Below are 17,514 nucleotides of genomic sequence, written 5' to 3' on the forward strand. Positions count from 1 at the left end.
CATTATAATTATGAATACCTCCAAATTTCCATTTTCAAGTTCTCTACAATGGAGAGCATCATCTATATCAGTACATCCTGGGGGGTCCACACTACAAACACACAGATGTCTCAGGTCTTCTCTGTTTTTCATGTCCTAGAAGATACCACATTATTAAGAAAGAAAAAACTATTTTGGTGGTACAGATGTAACACAAGCTCTTATGCAATCAACAATATCTATAAATTAAAAAAAAACAGCTTTATTTCTTAATTATAACTGCATATCATGATTTATAACTTGTGAACTCTTCATCTTAGGAAAATTTGACATAAGCTAATGTCTGTCCCCTAGAAAAGTCTGTCTTTCAGTAAAGCAAATGATTTCCATGATACCTAAGAGTTCTGTACCAAACTAAATGCAGGGGAGGAGGGAACTACGGTTTCTACATATTTTAAAAAAACACATACAGAAATCAAACAAAATTAGTAGCTCAGATACAGTGATTCACTAAGAATTCTTTTCAACATACCTTCTCAGTGATGCTCCAGGGCATCTTTGGTAGAAGGCTAAGAACAGCCTGTGAGAAAGGCTGATGGGGAACATCATGCTCAAGTAACAAAACTTCCGTTTCAGTCTCTTTGTCTCCGACTTCACCTAAATTTTTTACAAAGTGCCCCTAAAACCAAAAGATATTATTAGAAAGGTGTATTTTACAGCTTTTTGTTTGGCAATTTATATTTTACTATCACATTAAATCCCTGAACATTTACATATCACTTTAGTATTTCTAAATGTTCTCCACACTTCTTAAAAATGACAACTAGGTAAATTAAAGCTAAAAATGACAAAGACTTCTCAAGTGATTTATGGGGGAGACTTCCCAAGGGCCTGGTTCTCATATAAAAAGGTGTCTGTTTATTTTCTATTATTTTTCAAGTTTAAAATGTGCTTCAAATATCCTATCTTCCAAATTTGTTTATTTACAATCTACTTAGGTCTCAAATGCTGTTTTTGTAGTAGCTGTCACCAAAAGTTATTTGTTAGGAAGTCTGAGTAAAAGTCACCAAATGATTCACATTGGAATTTCCTAAAATTAATTTTCAGCTTGGACATACACTTACCAGGTAACTGTGAAATACTTCTAGATCTCAGTATGTATTTTATACAAAAGCAGATTCTATTTTCAGTAAAAGAAGCAACTTTATTCCCAAAGTTTTAATTAAATATTCTAAAATAAAATGATTAATTCAAGCTTACATTTGGATATCTGGAATTTCTGGGCCAACCATCAATAGCAACAATAATTCTCTGCCCTTCTAATGTAGAGGCCTGTCTGGTTTCTATCCGAATTCTAGGGATTCTCTTATCAGCAGGAGTAAAGAGATGTCTTCTTGACTAGAGAAAATTAGGAAAAAAGATTTTACACATACAAAAAAGGCTGGGGATGGGGGCAAGGTGAGTGAGGGCTGTAAGTTCTATTCAATGTATTTCATTTTCTATTACATAGCAACATGCTCTTTACTCACCTCTTTAATATCAGACTTCGAAAGCATGCCACAATATGGTCTCCAGTTCCTTCTTATTATTCCAACAACTCTACCTGTAGGCTTTAACATTTTTTCACTTACAGCAGTCTTAAGCTGAGATGTAAAAATAAAAGTAAAAATCTTCAGTTATCTTTCCTGTAAGGATAATGAGACAATTTCCCTTCAAAATTAGAACACAGGTACTTTCTCAGGCAGTAAATTATGACATAAAACTAAGGAATTTTGATGCTTCAAAATTCTAGGCAAGAGCATGCCAAACAAAACTACAAAAACAGTTCCATAGTAAAGCACTACAAAAAAACAAAAGTAATTGAATAAATATGTCAGAACTGGACTCTGCAGTTTTAATATGAAGATTTACTGACTTGCATACATGTGCGTGCACACACACACACACATGCACAGGTCTGGTAATTAAAAGACTAGGATTTTAGTACTAGTTTTCAATAATTAGCTGAGTGGCATTCATTAATTCATTAAAAAAGAGATGTATCTTTAAAGGTTCGTCCTTATCCAAAATATAAACCCAAACAAATAATAGTTTTTATTAGAAACAGCAGAAGAACCTTATGGTATTTCACCTCTAACACTCTCTTATGGCCTGGACTCTGCAAAGATAATGTTATAGTAAGACTCCAGAGTAGTGAATATAATTCATATAAAGAGAACTACTACTAATGTTGTGTGAATTCCAACTAATTGTATTATTGTTGTAATTCTAAAATGGGAAAATAAATAGGTCATATCAGGTAGACTTTAGGTCAAAAGAAACACCTGAAAGCACTCTCTTCATAATAAATATGGTAATAGAGAAGGAATTATTAAACAGACCTATTTGTAAGGGCCCAGAAGTACATCTCTTATGCTGAGGGAACTTTAACATTACATAAAGGCATTTCAGAAAATTTTAAATTTTTATTTACTTAAACCTCACTAATTCAGCCAGACCGTACACCTGAATGTCAGAATTCAAGTTTCATACTCAAGTCTTTTTGTATTTAAACCTTTGTTTTATTTGAGCAAAAGAAGACATTAATTTAAAAGCAGACTACTTAGAGGAAAAGAAATCAACTATGTGTATGACATATATTATTAAACTGACAGAACTATAATTTTATTCATTATACCTAGCGAATAAAATAAATATTAATAAAATAAATCTGAAAGCAATGAAACTTGTTTAATTTTTTCCAAAGACAATACATTAACAACTTATTCAAAGCTACGCAGACAAAAAAATAAAACTTTCTTGGTTTCATACAATGCATTCTCTCTCCTCTTCTTTCTCCATATCATCTTCATTTTGACCTTCGTCAAGTAAAACCACAGAAGATGGTGCTACCCACTGATTCTTCGGAAGAAGCTCCACAGCCACAATATCTTCATGAATAGCTCGGTTTAAATTTTTAAGTCCTTGTAAGATTATCTGTGTGAAACAGCAAATGACACGTGCCCAGATATTTTCAAAGGCAATATAATAATGGGAAGGTTGCCTACAGAAGTTTAGATATATTCTGATGTCTCTATGTTTCTATTTCCCCTCCTTTATATATTTTCTTCCTTTATAGTGGGGCCCTTTACTCTGCCCTCTTAATTTCTCAATAGCAAATAGAAAAAACATGGTCAGAAAATATGGGTTGTGTTCATGGCTCTACCATAACTCTTACATTAGTACCACAATTTCTTAATCTCTCTAAATCTCAGGGTCCTGATTGGTAAAACAAAAAAGAGAGTACCTACTCTTACAGGCAGAGTTGAAAATATATGAAATGCAGCATTCAAAGCAATGAGATGAGTACCTGCCCAATAGTGAGCACCCCAAAACAACTGCTATTTGCTTTAAAGTGTGTGAAGCTCTCCAGAGCAATTATACATTATGTAAATAGTATTTCCCACAATAGATCATAATACAGAAAATAAAGGTACCATAGTGGGGTTTTTTATTGATTAGATTTTTATTCTCTTAAAAGTGGGTTAATAGTTCTTTTCCTCAATAAGCAGTTTTTTGAAAAAGTGATTAATTCTACTAGTATCTACGACCTTTCACATAACTTTCTTCAAGCTGATAAATTGGGAGGATAAAGCAAACTTAACTTCTTGTACAAAAATGTTAAACACTTGTGAAAAAAAAAGAACAGAAAACATTTTAGTGTAAAAGGAATTTATGTACACACTTGCCTCTTTATTGTCTTCAGTGTCACCATGAACCCATACTGTAGCTTCTAAGTAATTTTCCCTGCTAGCTCTAAATGTCCCTTGAAGGTATGCACCAGATTTTATGCCTTGTTGTAGCTTACTTAATGGAAGATGCTCTGAAAATATTATTTTTCCACTATCTATTTCATTCTGTGAAATAAACAAACCAAGAGATATAGTTAGTAGTGAGTCTTTTGTATGCTCCATATACAACTATTAACACCATCAGGTATTTTTTAAAACAACCGTCACATTATGGTATATACCACTGTATGAATTTGAATGAACATAGCACAGTAAGAAAAAAAAGCTTTCTATTCTTAGAAATACACAAACATTTCCATTTCATTATATTTAGGTGTCAGCTACAGATGCAGAACACTAAGAAACTCTGTGTACCCCCCTACCCCTACCCAGGCCTCCTGGAATGAAGGTGTGTAGTTAGGTGATCAAGTGAGCGGGTAGGTATATAAAGGGTAATGGAAAGCCTCAACTGCATGAAAAGACTGTGGTTCCTGAAAGCACAAGAAAAGCTATTTTTATTTGGATTATTTTAAACAGCTAAGAATGTTAAATAGAGGTAGGCTGGCGTCTACTGTAGATCTACCACAACACCTTCCAGGATTCTCTAAGACCTCAACATCCACAATCCTGACTGCTTGGCTCCTTTAGTTTTCTTCATTTCCTAAATTCCCTACCTTCTGAGGAGATCACTTTACACCTTCTTTTTTCCTGCTTAACTCTCCAAGTTCCTTGTCTTCCTTCCTCACTCTCAGATGAAGGACCTCAATCTCCACACTGAGAATCAGAAGCAGTCACTCGAGACCTACTTCACCTCCCTACCACTGAATCTGCTCACCTATGTGAGCATCTCCTCTCCTCTATTCAACAACTTTGTCCTATAATTACTTTCTCTCTCTGGAATCAAATTTCCCCCCCTCTCTACTATAACATCCTCACCATCATATAAACTAATATAACCTATTTTTAAAAAATATGGACCTATTAAATACTATGATCCATTAAATAAATTAATGATATGGTCTATTAAAATACATTAATTAACTGATTATTTCCTCATAGCCCCAATCTATCACCAAGTCCTAAAATCAACAAAATATTTGTATCAACAAAATATACCCAATATCTGATCTACTTCTCACCATCTTAACTGCTGCTACCGTGATCCAATTTTCTGTCTTGTCTCCCAGGGGTACTAAAATATCCTCCTAACTGGAGGACCTTGCTTCTAATCTATTCTCCTTAGAGCAGCCAAAATGGATATTACTACTCTCCTGCTCAACAGCTGTCTAGCACTCATGGGCTAAAATCCAGTTTTTTTTCCATGACTCACTACACCCTAAATGATCTGGTCTCTACCTACATTTCTGACTTCATCCCTAACATTTTCTCCCTTGCTCACTCCATCCAGCCACACTTTTAGCTATTTCTTGATCTTGCCAACTTATTCTAACCTCAGAGACTTTGAACTTACTGTTCCTTCTGCATGAAATGCTCTTCCCCTAGTTAATGTTAATACATGGTTAACTCCCTTACATAAAGTAGCTAAAATGTCTCTGTTTCAAAGCAATTTGCTTTGTTAACATCCCTCCTAGCTCAGCTTAGACATTACTTCTATCAGGAAGCCTTGACATCCCAAATCGGGGTTAGATGCCCTTGCTAAGTTCAGTCAATTCTCCTATAATGTTTGTTTTGAAAACACAAATGTGTTCCAATGCAATTGATATATTAAAAAATACCAGGTGACAACATAGGAGCACCTCAATACATGAGGCAAATGATAACAGCCATAAAAGAGGAAATCGACAGTAACACAACCATAGTAGGTGACTTTAACACCCCACTTTCACCAGTGGACAGATCTTCCAAAATGAAAATAAATAAGGAAACAAAAGCTTTAAATGATACATTAAACAAGATGGACTTAATTGATATTTATAGGACATTCCATCCAAAAACAACAAAATACACTTTCTTCTGAAATGTTCATGGATCATTCTCCAGTATAGACCATATCTTGGGTCACAACTCAAGCTTTGGTAAACGTAAGAAAATTGAAATCGTATCAAGTATCTTTTCCGACAACAACACTATGAGACTAGATATCAATTACAGGAAAAAAATCTGTCAAAACTACAAACACATGGAGGCTAAACAATATGCTACTAAATAACCAAGAGATCACTGAAGAAATCAAAGAGGAAATCAAAAATACCTAGCAACAAATGACAATGAAAACACGACAACCCAAAACCTATGGGAGGAGCAAAAGCAATTCTAAGACAGAAGTTTATAGCAATACAATCCTACCTCAAGAAACAAGAAAAATCACAAATAAAAAACCTAACCTTACATCTAAAGGAATTAGAGGAAAAGAACAAAAAAACCCAAAGTTAGCAGAAGGAAAGAAATCATAAAGATCAGATCAGAAATAAATGAAAAAGAAATGAAGGAAACAGTAGCAAAGATCAATAAAACTAAAAGCTGGTTCTTTGAGAAGATAAACAAAATTGATAAACCATTAGCCAGACTCATCAAGAAAAACAGGGAGAAGACTCAAATCAACAGAATTAGAAATGAAAAAGAAGAAGCAACAACTGACACTGCAGAAATACAAAGGATCATGAGAGATTACAACAAGTAACTATATGCCAATAAAGTACACAACCTGGAAGAAATGGACAAATTCTTAGAAAAGCACAACCTTCCAAGATTGACCAGGAAATAGAAAACACAAACAGACCAATCACAAGCACTGAAATTGAGACTGTGATTAAAAACCTTCCAACAAACAAAACCCAGGACCAGATGGCTTCACAGGCAAACTCTATCAAACATTTAGAGAAGAGCTAACACCTATCCTTCTCAAACTCTTCCAAAATATAGCAGAGGGAGGAACACTCCCAAACTCATTCTATGAAGCCACCATCACCCTGATACCAAAATCAGACAAAGATGTCACAAAGAAAGAAAACTACAGGCCAATATCACTGGTGAACATAGATGCAAAATCCTCAACAAAACACTAGCAAACAGATTCCAACAACATATTAAAAGGATCATACACCATGATCAAGTGGGGTTTACCCCAGGAATGCAAGGATTCACTGTTGGCAGATGACATGATACTATACATAGAGAATCCTAAAGATGCTACCAGAAAACTACTAGAGCTAATCAATGAATTTGGTAAAGTAGCAGGATACAAAATTAATGCACAGAAATCTCTTGCATTCCTATACACTAATGATGAAAAATCTGAAAGAGAATTTAAGGAAACACTCCCTTTTACCACTGCAACAAAAAGAATAAAATACCTAGGAATAAACCTACCTAAGGAGACAAAGACCTGTATGCAGAAAACTATAACACACTGATGAAAGAAATTAAAGATGATACAAATAGATGGAGAGATACACCATGTTCTTGCATTGGAAGAGTCAACATTGTGAAAGTGACTATACTACCCAAAGCAATCTACAGATTCAATGCAATCCCTATAAAACTACCAATGGCATTTTTCACAGAACTAGAACAAAAAATTTCACAATTTGTATAGAAACACAAAAGACCACCAAAAGCCAAAGCAATCTTGAGAATGAAAAACGGAGCTGGAGGAATCAGGCTCCCTGACTTCAGACTATACTACAAAGCTACAGTAATCAAGATAGTATGGTACTGGAACAAAACCAGAAATATAGATCAGTGGAACTGGATAGAAAGCCCAGAGATAAACCCATGCACATGTGGTCACCTTATTTTTTTTGTTTTTATTTTTTTTGTGGTACACGGGCCTCTCCCGTTGCGGAGCAGAGGCTCCGGACGCGCAGGCTCAGCGGCCATGGCTCACGGGCCTAGCCGCTCCGGGGCATGTGGGATCTTCCTGGACTGGGGCACGAACCCGTGTCCCCTGCATCGGCAGGCGGACTCTCAACCACTGCGTCACCAGGGAAGCCCGTGGTCACCTTATTTTTGATTTAGGAGGCAAGAATATACTATGGAGAAAAGATAGCCTCTACAATAAGTGATGTTGGAAAAACTGGACAGCTACATGTAAAAGAATGAAATTAGAACACTCCCTAACACCATACACAAAAATAAGCTCAAAATGGATTAAAGACCTAAATGTAAGGCCAGACACTATCAAAGTCTTAGAAGAAAACATAAGCAGAACACTCTATGACATAAATCACAGCAAGATCCTTTTTGACCCACCTCCTAGAGAAATGGAAATAAAAAGAAAAATAAACAAATGGGACCTAATTAAATTTAAAAGCTTTTGCACAGCAAAGGAAACCATAAACAAGACGAAAAGACAACCCTCAGAATGAGAGAAAATATTTGCAAATGAAGCAAGTGACAAAGGATTAATCTCCAAAATTTACAAGCAGCTCAAGCAGCTCAATATCAAAAAAACAAACTATGCAATCCAAACATGGGCAGAAGACCTAAAAAGACATTTCTCCAAAGAAGATGTACAGATTGCCAATGAACACATGAAAGAATGCTCAACACCAGTAATTATTAGAGAAATGCAAATCAAGACTACAATGAGGTATCACCTCACACCGGTCAGAATGGCCATCATCAAAAAATCTACAAACAATAAATGCTGGAGAGGGTGTGGAGAAAAGGGAACTCTCTTGCACTGTTGGTGGGAATGTAAATTGATACAGCCACTATGGAGAACAGTATGGAGGTTCCTCAAAAAACTAAACATAGAACTACCATATGACCCAGCAATCCCACTACTGGGCATATACCCTGAGAAAACCATAATTCAAAAAGAGTCATGTACCACAATGTTCACTGCAGCTCTATTTACAATAGCCAGGACATGGAAGCAACCTAAGTGTCCATCGACAGATGAATGGATAAAGAAGATGTGGCACATATATACAATGGAATATTACTCAGCCATAAAAGGAAACGAAATTGAGTTATTTGTAGTGAGGTGGTTGTACCTAGAGTCTGTCATACAGAGTGAAGTAAGTCAGAAAGAAAAACAAACACCGTATGCTAACACATATATATGCAATCTAAAAAAGAAAAAATAGTTATCAAGAACCTAGGGGCAGGACAGGAATAAAGATGCAGATGTAGAGAATGGACTTGAGGACACAGGGAGGGGGAAGGGTAAACTGGGATGAAGTGAGAGAGTAGCAGTGACATACATACACTACCAAATGTAAAATAGATAGTGGGAAGTAGCTGCAGAGCACAGAGAGATCAGCTCAGTGCTCTGTGACCACCTAGAGGGGTGGGGTAGGGAGGGTGGGAGGGAGACGCAAGAGGGAGGAGATATGGGGATATATGTATATGTATGGCTGATTCACTTTCTTATAAAGCAGAAACTAACACACCATTGTAAAGCAATTATACTTCAATAAAGATGTTAAAAAAAAAATACCAGGTGATTGCAGAAAACTGCACCTAGCTGAACCAAGCTGAATCCACACGCGCACACACAAACACACTCTCAAACATCTATCAGTTACTTCAGATCACTGTGTTTTACGAGCCACAGCACTTCATCTGGTGTAACAACTTTCTGTTCAAATTTAGATAACCCTCTTTTCACCGCTTCATGAAGTTTCTGAGTGTTTCCCTAACCACATTTTCCCTAAGCTCTGTGGGTTTCATTATATAATTTTGCATGGCACAGTGACTTTGAGGAACACACATGTGTTACAATAGAGTCAACTGTAATTTCACCATATCCTACACTAACCCTACCACAGTGCATAATCAAATACTGTGAATCACCAATGTTGGATTACTCCTTGTTTCTTCTTCTAGACCAAAACAACTATGTGATAAAGGGAGTGTTCTTTTTGTGATCTCCAGTATGGTAGTCACTAGGCACAAGTAGCTCCTGGTTGCTTGAAAGTTGACTAGTACAACTGAGAAACTGAAGTTTTAACCTGAATTAAATTTAAACAGCCGCATGCAACTAGTGGCTACTCATTAGACAGGATAATCCTAAATCTGTATTCTAAAAATCAAGCCCAGCTTTTATTTTCTCACTTCCATTTAGTTTTGTAAAGTAGCTGGTTGAAGACAAGCAGGGATGGAGAAAATGCTGTAAAGACTGGATGTACATATAACGTTATATTACATAAAACCTATTTTTATATCAATAGTATCTACCATTTACATTTACCATAGCTGTTTGCCAGGCACTGAGATAAGAATTTTATGAACACAACTGTTATCACCTCATTCAACCCTAATAACAACACTATGAAGTCATTATTGCTAAGCACACTTTACATACAAGGAAATATTGGCTCACAAAGTTTAATGGTTCCCTCTCAAGTCCACTATGGCAGTGATCCCTTTTCTCATCCCTCTGCCTCTAATCTTGCCCTTGATACAATGCATCATCTTACAAATCGAAATTGGAGTAGTCTCCCAAATAAGTAACAATTCTGGTCCTTCTCCTCTGTTCCTCCTAGACACACTCTCATCCACCTTTAATGTCTTTTAGCCTGACAATATAAGGTAGGGAGCCCAGAATCCTATCTGCTAACTTCTCTTCATAGAAGCCTTTTAGGGAGACCTTTACAAGACAGTTTAAAAATTACTAACAGAATAAATTGTTAAGTCCACACTATCTGGTCCCTTGCCTTCCTGTTCTACCTCTTATGACTCCCTCCCTCCTCCTATGGAATTGATGCTACAACTGTATGCTCTCTCTGCAGTGCCCACCACTTCTTTGTCAAATACCTACTCATCACAAGCCAGCCATGAATTCCTTCATTTATTAATCAAACAGATAGTGCCACCTTGTGCCAGGCCCTACTCGGGTTGCTGAGGATATATCAGTAAAGAGCGCTATTTGAGAAAGTCAAGTCTTTAGGACATTTTGATAAGAAGTCTATTAGAGCCACTCTTGTTTATAACCCAACTCCTATTCCAATTCCAGCTTACCCACTGATATTCCAATTTTTAAATTTGGTAACTATGAGCCTAACATCCGGAAGTGGATACATTAATAATTTCACTTTTCAAAAACAAAATAAAACAAACTCAAACATACCCCTTCTTCAGACAAACAAGCAAGACGATCTATGAGTTCGGGGTTAGCAGTTAGGCTTTTTACATATTCTTCACCTGAAAAATAAGTTTTTTGTTCTTGATAAATTCAAATGTGGTTTTTTTTCCTCCTTAGATATGTTTTTTCCCCTTCTTTTGTTTGTGACAGTACATATGTCAATTTTTTTTGGTGGGGGGGAAGCCCTCTGTTGAGGTGGTCACGCCCAAAGGCAGTGGGTCAAGTATATCTATAAGCTTTCATTGCTAAGCCAATTCCAAGTCTTGATAGGGAAATTAATAGCCACTGGTGGTACAACTCACTTAGCTTAGAAATGCTGAGAAATAAAAAAAAACACAAAAATATCACATTAAGTTATATAGGACTATGAAAATACCAAATGGTCAAATGAACATCTGATTATGGGCCTGATGATAGTTTTTACATGCATTTGCAAACATGAACTAACAGTCCAGTCTCCATGGAGACTTACAAGTGAAAGCTGGTATCCCTTCTTCTATGGCTTTCTCTTTGTTTTTCCTGTCATTGGTTATGAAGATAACTCGCAGCTGATTCTCTGCCGACATTTTCTTCAAATGTTCATTGTACCACTTTGCTGCTACTCGAATGGCTCTATCATTCCTGTCATTAGAAGTTTCTCCCTGTAATTGTTCTACATAAGTTTCTCTAAGTGTAATAGAAAGGGAAAAAAAAGAAACAAATGGAAAACAACAGAATCAAGCACATGTAAAAAGTCTTAGGACATAAATGCTTAATAATTACTAAACTTAATGTCAATGGTACATCTTTTTCTCTTGAATGTATTCACATTTATAACTCAGAGTGGAAACAAATAAGATCCCTCTAGTCACGTTTTTAAGACAACAACTTACTTGGAAAAGAAGAAAATCACATTAATGGAGCAATAAAAAAGACTAAAATAAATTTTTTTCACCAAAAGAAAAATTCAAGATCAGAATTTCTACTTGAGGTTGGGACATTAAAAAAGTAATAGTCTGTTGGAAAAAAACTATACTAAAACTTTGCAGGTCTGATAATGAGATTTCATTCAAACTGTAGATTAACAGGAATTCCTAAAAGCTATTGATTGTATGATTAGATGATTTGTGATGATATGATTAATGTATAGTTATTAAATACATAATGCACATAAATTATCCATGGTAAACCCTGAATAAATGACAAACACCATCTAGGGACTGAAAGACCAGATACAGATATGATTGTATATTCCTTCTAAGTCTATCCACTCTGAGCTATCAAATGTCAGCATACTTATTTCTTTAAATCTGTTCTTTGAAGCTAAATTTAAGTACAATAACAAAATTCAGCACAACAACTTCTACCTACTTCTTAAAAATTATAGGCTCAATTTTAGAATTCTGTACTTATTTATATGGTTTTCAGAATTATTTTATTATTCACCATTAAATAAACCTGATAATGCTTTTAAGCTTATCAAAGACACTCATAAATTTTTGAATTGGTTTTAGCATGACTGAGCAACAACCTGACATGAGATTTGCTCGAGTGTCTTAATTCTTCCTGTCAACCCCAGTATTGCTAAGCTCTATTCACTGCACTTAAGCTAACAAAATTGCTAACCTTGGATTAAAAATCCAATGATCATGCTCCACAGACACTAGGTCTTTAAGCACTGAAAAACAGTGAAGTTTCTGTTTCTGGATTTCGAGAGGAGACAGAAATAAGAAGTCTACAGGTGCTTTACTGATGTTCTTTACAACAACAGTATTTAAGTGTGGGATATAAGAATAAAGAAGAGAGGGCTTCCCTGGTAGCACAGTGGTTGAGAGTTCGCCTGCCGATGCAGGGGACACAGGTTCGTGCCCCGGTCTGGGAAGATGCCACATGCCGCGGAACGGCTGGGCCCGTGAGCCATGGCCGCTGAGCCTGCGTGTCCGGAGCCTGTGCTCCGCAACAGCAGCGGCCACAACAGTGAGAGGCCCGCGTACCACAAAAAAAAAAAAAAGAATAAAGAAGAGAAATTTGAGAAATTAAATATTTTTAATTTGCATATTCCAGTGGGATTTCATTATTACATCTACTGTCTAATCTAGCAGTTCTCAACCAGGGAGTGATTTTCCCCGCCAGGGGACATTTCACAATGTCTGGAGACATTCTAGGTTGTTACAGCTCGGTGGATCGGTGGGGAAGGGGAGGTCTGTTACTGGCATCTAGTGCATATAGGCCAGGGATGCGGCTAAACATCCTACAATTCCTAAGACAGCCTTCCCATAACAAAGAATTATCCAGTCCAATATGTCAATAGTGCCAACATTGAGAAACTCTGATCTAATAAAAGTAAATTAGGGACGTCCCTGGTGGCGCAGTCGTTAAGAATCCGCTTGCCAAGGCAGGGGACACGGGTTCGAGCCCTGGTCCAGGAAGATCCCACATGCCACAGAGCAACTAAGCCTGTGTGCCACAACTCCTGAGCCTGCGCTCTGGAGCCCACGTGCCACAACTACTGAAGCCCTTGTGCCTAGAGCCTGTGCTCCTCAACAAGAGAAGCCACTGCAATGAGAAGCCCGCGCACCACAAGGAAGAGTAGCCCCTGCTCACCGCAACTAGAGAAAGCCCGTGCGCAGCAATGAAGACCCAATGCAGCAAAAAATAAATAAATAAAATAAATTTATAAGGAAAAAAAAGTAAGCTAGGACTCATCATAAATTATTTCTGTAACATAAGGAACAGGCAATATCATATTTTCTAAGATCACACATTAAGTTCAAACAAAGGTCTTGAATCTGAAACATAAAGAATTCTATTTCTTAACCTTATTGTCGTCAATAGGATCTGTTATAAGGTATTAGTTTAACTGTTAAGAGCCCATTAAGAATATATCTGCTTTATATTTTTAAAGCTTTCCTTCACAAACTCCTATATTTTATTAATCTTTGTTGGTTATTCGCTTAATATGGTATACCAGGAACCTAGGCAAATCTCGTCTTCCAAAATCCTATTGCTCGACTCATGCTAAAACCAATTCAAAATGAAAACATTTTGGAAATTAAAGTACCTACCATAGCCGAGGAGCCAGGAGACTTTGGTTCTGGGTTTGACCCAATCAATGCCTATGTGACCTTAGCAAGGTTTGTAAACTCTGTAAGAACCAAATATTACTCTCAGAAGTATGAAACCTATGGTGTATCTTCTGACGATGTCACAGATTACCGCCAGGAACTCTCCCCCCAGTTTAGCTAATTCTATAGTTTTCTGATAATTGACATAATTTCCCCCCTACCTATGGTGCTCGTTAGTAAATGTATAGAAATGCTTCTCCTGGTTATTAGTCACATCTCGGATTCGTTTATATACCGGAGCACTCCGATTTCTCACTTCTTGGAGAACTGTTTGTAGCACAATGACATTCCTGATGGCAGGGTCCTCAAGGACATCAATCTTTTAAATAAATAAACAAATAAATAAATAAACGAAGAGTTAATTTTTCCTCTGTTCATTCATAAATTGCTTCTGTTGAACGTGAAACTCTGCCGGTTAAAAAAAAAACACTAACCGTACATTAAATAAGGAGCTATTTTGCAACAGAAAACCCTTCAGGTCCATTAAAAAAGTACACATGTAAATAGGCTAATTACAAAACTTTGTAGAATTAACTTCATTAATAAAGTAATACGTTGGCCCACATAGCTTTCGTTCGTAGGCACTTACAAGCTGCCTGGGGGTCGCAGGCTGGAGGCCACAGAAGCCCAGGTCCCCGACCTCCAGACATTAAAATCTAAGGCAGAAGAGACACCAGGAGTTAGAAAATTGACGTATTTAAAATTCCTATAACTCCAAGAACTCAAAAAAAAAACCCAAAACAAAATAGTACATGGAAAAGAACCTCGGCCTGGGGGGGCAGGAGGCATAGGTCCTGACGGGGTTTGCCTCTCCCTAAGTACGTGATGTTGCCCAAGACGCTCCTCCTTGGGCATCAGTCTCCCTATCTCCCTTTCTCCCGGTGGCGCCGCTGTGCCGCGGTTCGCCCGCCTACCGGCGCACCTGGTGGAGCAGCACGTTGGTGTCAGGCAGCAAGTAGTGCGGCTGCGGGCAGAGGCTGCTAACCCGATCCAGGGGCTGCGGCTCGAGGACCGGCCCCTCGTGCGCACTTCCGCACGCCGCGCATCCAGACGCACCGCAGCCTATGTCGTCTCGCAAGTAGTGCTCGCGCACGATCTTCATCACGCCGCCCGCCCGCGTCTTTTTTAAGAAAGTCCTGGACTTGAGCATCTTGCCTCGCGGCTTGGAATCCCGACCTCAACAGTTCTCTTCCGGCGGAAAATGTCAAGCTTGGAACCCTGTCGCACAACTACACTTTACCCAGAGGTTTGCTCCTTCCCCCTCCAGGATATTAGTAAACCCCTCTCGCGGGGAAACCTCGAGACAGCCGTTGGTTGGCTCTCTGAGGGCTGCGAGGATTGGGCGAAAGCGGGTAGATGGGAGGAGCCCGGAGCCATTTCCGCCCGTGAATTGAGCGGGGCCGCCTCCGGACTCCATCTCCCAGCATGCTTTGCTTCCCGCGCCTGGGTGGACGCGGGAGGGCTGAGTTCCGGTAGCGTGGGCATCTGCCTGCTGCAGCTTCCTCCCTGTGCGGAAATGGTTGTTTTGGTTACGGGTGCTAACGGTCACCGACCTGTGATTTCTCGTTAAGAGACTGCAACCCGAGCTGCTGTCTGGAGACACCTTCAGCTCACCTAAAGTAGCAGCGGTGGCGGCTTCTCTAGCCTGCGACGTGGAGTAATTGAAGCGTTCCAGGTAGCTCACGGCTCGCCCCTTCCTTTTGTGCCTGGGACAAGGAATCTTCTGATGCTGCCAAATTCGGGTTTTATTCTTCACGCCGCACGTGTGGGCAGTGCCAGTCCCGGACCCTTTGTATCCCAGGTGATGTTGCCTGTCTTTGATTTCGCCTTTCCTTATCCCTTTCCCTTTAAAAACGAGGGAAGCCGATCCAGTCAGAGTTCTTAGGTTTCCCTTCCACACACCTTTTTTCTAATCGTTCAGTTTAGAAAAACTGATATCTACAATACCGTAAGTAATTTATTATATCGTGTAGTATTAAAACGAGGGAGTTGCTGAAATTTTTGTGAAAGGGTAAGGAGTTCGAGGAATTTGTCTTTTACTCTCTTGTTTTCATTTTGCTATCTGCAAGTCTATAAAAAAGTTTTATCTCACTATTTCCCTTTTAAAAAAAACTTAACTGATGCCTCATTGCCTGTAGAATAAATTTCGAACATACTGAAACATTCAAGGTCCTCCACAGTCTTGATTATGTATAAGGGACAACCCTTCTGTGTGTTTGTGTTTGGAGTCACAACTCAGATTCACATGGGCTTGGACCAGGCTGACTACTACTATGTCCCTCTGTTGTTTTACACTTTCATCACTTCTATACCAACCTTAAAATGTGAATGGTTTTCCCCTTTTATTACTCGTTTCCAAATCCTTCAAGATTCTAAGTCCTACCTCTGTATAACCTTCCCCTGACCAACTCAGAAGAAACTTCTCTATCTTCATGTGCTGCTTTTATTAGTAGTATTCCTGGGTACTAGCGATTTAGGGCTTTATTGTTTATCTCATACATTTCTTTGTTTACTCCAAGTAAGAGTCCTGCCCCCAGGAACTGGGTTTTCTATTCATAAAAAGTATGGGTTCAAAAAAAAAAAAAGCATTGTAAAGCAACTATACACCAAGAAAAATTAATTTTAAAAAAAGTATGTTTTAGAATAAGACTTAATGAGTTTGATTTAATATGTTTGATTTGAGCAGTAACTTAACCAATCTGCCCTAGATTTGGGGTCCTCCAGTTTGCCTAATATTTACTTAGGGAACCCTTAGTATCTCTTTGATATACTTTCTGCTTTCCATAGAGAATGTTTGAGTACGTTTAAATCAATATTTTTTAATCTACAGAAAATTGAAATAGAATTGGAGAAGAAAAGTGTCCCATAATAATTAAAAATGTCTCAAAAAGTTGCCAAGCCATCAAAAACACTGAACATCTCTAGCTCTCTGGAATCTGAAGATATTAGTCTAGAAACAACAGTTCCTACAGATGATATTTCCTCATCAGAAGAGAGAGACGGTAAAGTCAAAATCACCAAGCAGCTAATTGAACGGAAAGAACTGCTTCATAATATTCAGTTACTGAAAATAGAGCTATCACAGAAAAATATGATGATCGACAATTTGAAGGTTGATTATCTTACAAAGGTAAGATCATGTGTAAATTTGCTATCTGTGTGCTTTATTGTCTTGAAACTGCAGATATATAAGAATTAAGTTTATGTAATCTGAACTTAAAATGATAAATTTAAAATATCAAGAAAAGAATTATATTTTCTTGCATAGTTTAAAAAAGCTGTTTTTAAAAAGAGAAGGGGGGCTTCCCCGGTGGCACAGTGGTTAAGAATCCACCTGCCAATGCAGGGGACATGGGTTCAAGACCTGGTCTGGGAAGATCCCACATGTCGCAGAGCAGCTAAGCCTGTGCGCCACAACTACTGAGCCTGTGCTCTAGAGCCCGTGAGCCACAACTACTGAAGCCCACGTGCCACAACTACTGAAGCCCGTGTACCTAGAGCCCGCACTCCACAACGAGAAGCCACCGCAACAAGAAGCCCGCGCACCGCAACTAGAGAAAAACCACCCACAGCAGTGAAGACCCAAAGCAAAAATAAAATAAATCAA

General features: G+C 38.1%; 2 protein-coding genes across 7 annotated transcripts in view; one reads left to right on the forward strand and one right to left on the reverse strand.

Moving 5' to 3' along the window:
* DIS3 (DIS3 homolog, exosome endoribonuclease and 3'-5' exoribonuclease) overlaps positions 1 to 15,316 on the reverse strand; it is a 29,335-nt gene extending 14,019 nt beyond the window's left edge. The window contains exons 1-10 of one of the 3 annotated variants that reach the window (XM_079902972.1): positions 14,069 to 14,133; positions 13,848 to 13,927; positions 11,276 to 11,469; positions 10,789 to 10,862; positions 3,708 to 3,875; positions 2,791 to 2,955; positions 1,509 to 1,622; positions 1,240 to 1,377; positions 512 to 658; positions 19 to 135 (exon numbers count right to left, since the gene is read on the reverse strand). In XM_079902972.1, coding sequence (XP_079759098.1) covers positions 19 to 135; positions 512 to 658; positions 1,240 to 1,377; positions 1,509 to 1,622; positions 2,791 to 2,955; positions 3,708 to 3,875; positions 10,789 to 10,862; positions 11,276 to 11,369 — 1,017 coding nt within the window. In that variant the 5' untranslated portion in view covers positions 11,370 to 11,469; positions 13,848 to 13,927; positions 14,069 to 14,133. Of the gene's footprint in view, positions 1 to 18; positions 136 to 511; positions 659 to 1,239; positions 1,378 to 1,508; positions 1,623 to 2,790; positions 2,956 to 3,707; positions 3,876 to 10,788; positions 10,863 to 11,275; positions 11,470 to 13,847; positions 13,928 to 14,068; positions 14,227 to 14,496; positions 14,557 to 14,829 lie in introns of those variants that run through there. The other 2 variants (XM_079902973.1, XM_079902971.1) reach the window with 2 other exon arrangements.
* A 94-nt stretch (positions 15,317 to 15,410) lies between these two features.
* Positions 15,411 to 17,514, forward strand: part of PIBF1 (progesterone immunomodulatory binding factor 1) — a 212,324-nt gene continuing 210,220 nt past the window's right edge. For all 4 annotated transcript variants that reach the window (XR_013824935.1, XM_079903403.1, XM_079903405.1 and 1 more), the window contains exons 1-2: positions 15,411 to 15,708; positions 16,738 to 17,037. Coding sequence is in view for 3 of the 4 variants with exons in the window: in XM_079903403.1 (XP_079759529.1) it covers positions 16,786 to 17,037 (252 nt within the window). In the remaining variant the exon portion in view is untranslated. The remainder of the gene's footprint in view (positions 15,709 to 16,737; positions 17,038 to 17,514) is intronic.

The sequence above is a fragment of the Stenella coeruleoalba genome (genome assembly GCF_951394435.1).
Source record: "Stenella coeruleoalba genome assembly, chromosome: 18".
Classification (NCBI taxonomy): Eukaryota; Metazoa; Chordata; class Mammalia; order Artiodactyla; family Delphinidae; genus Stenella; species Stenella coeruleoalba.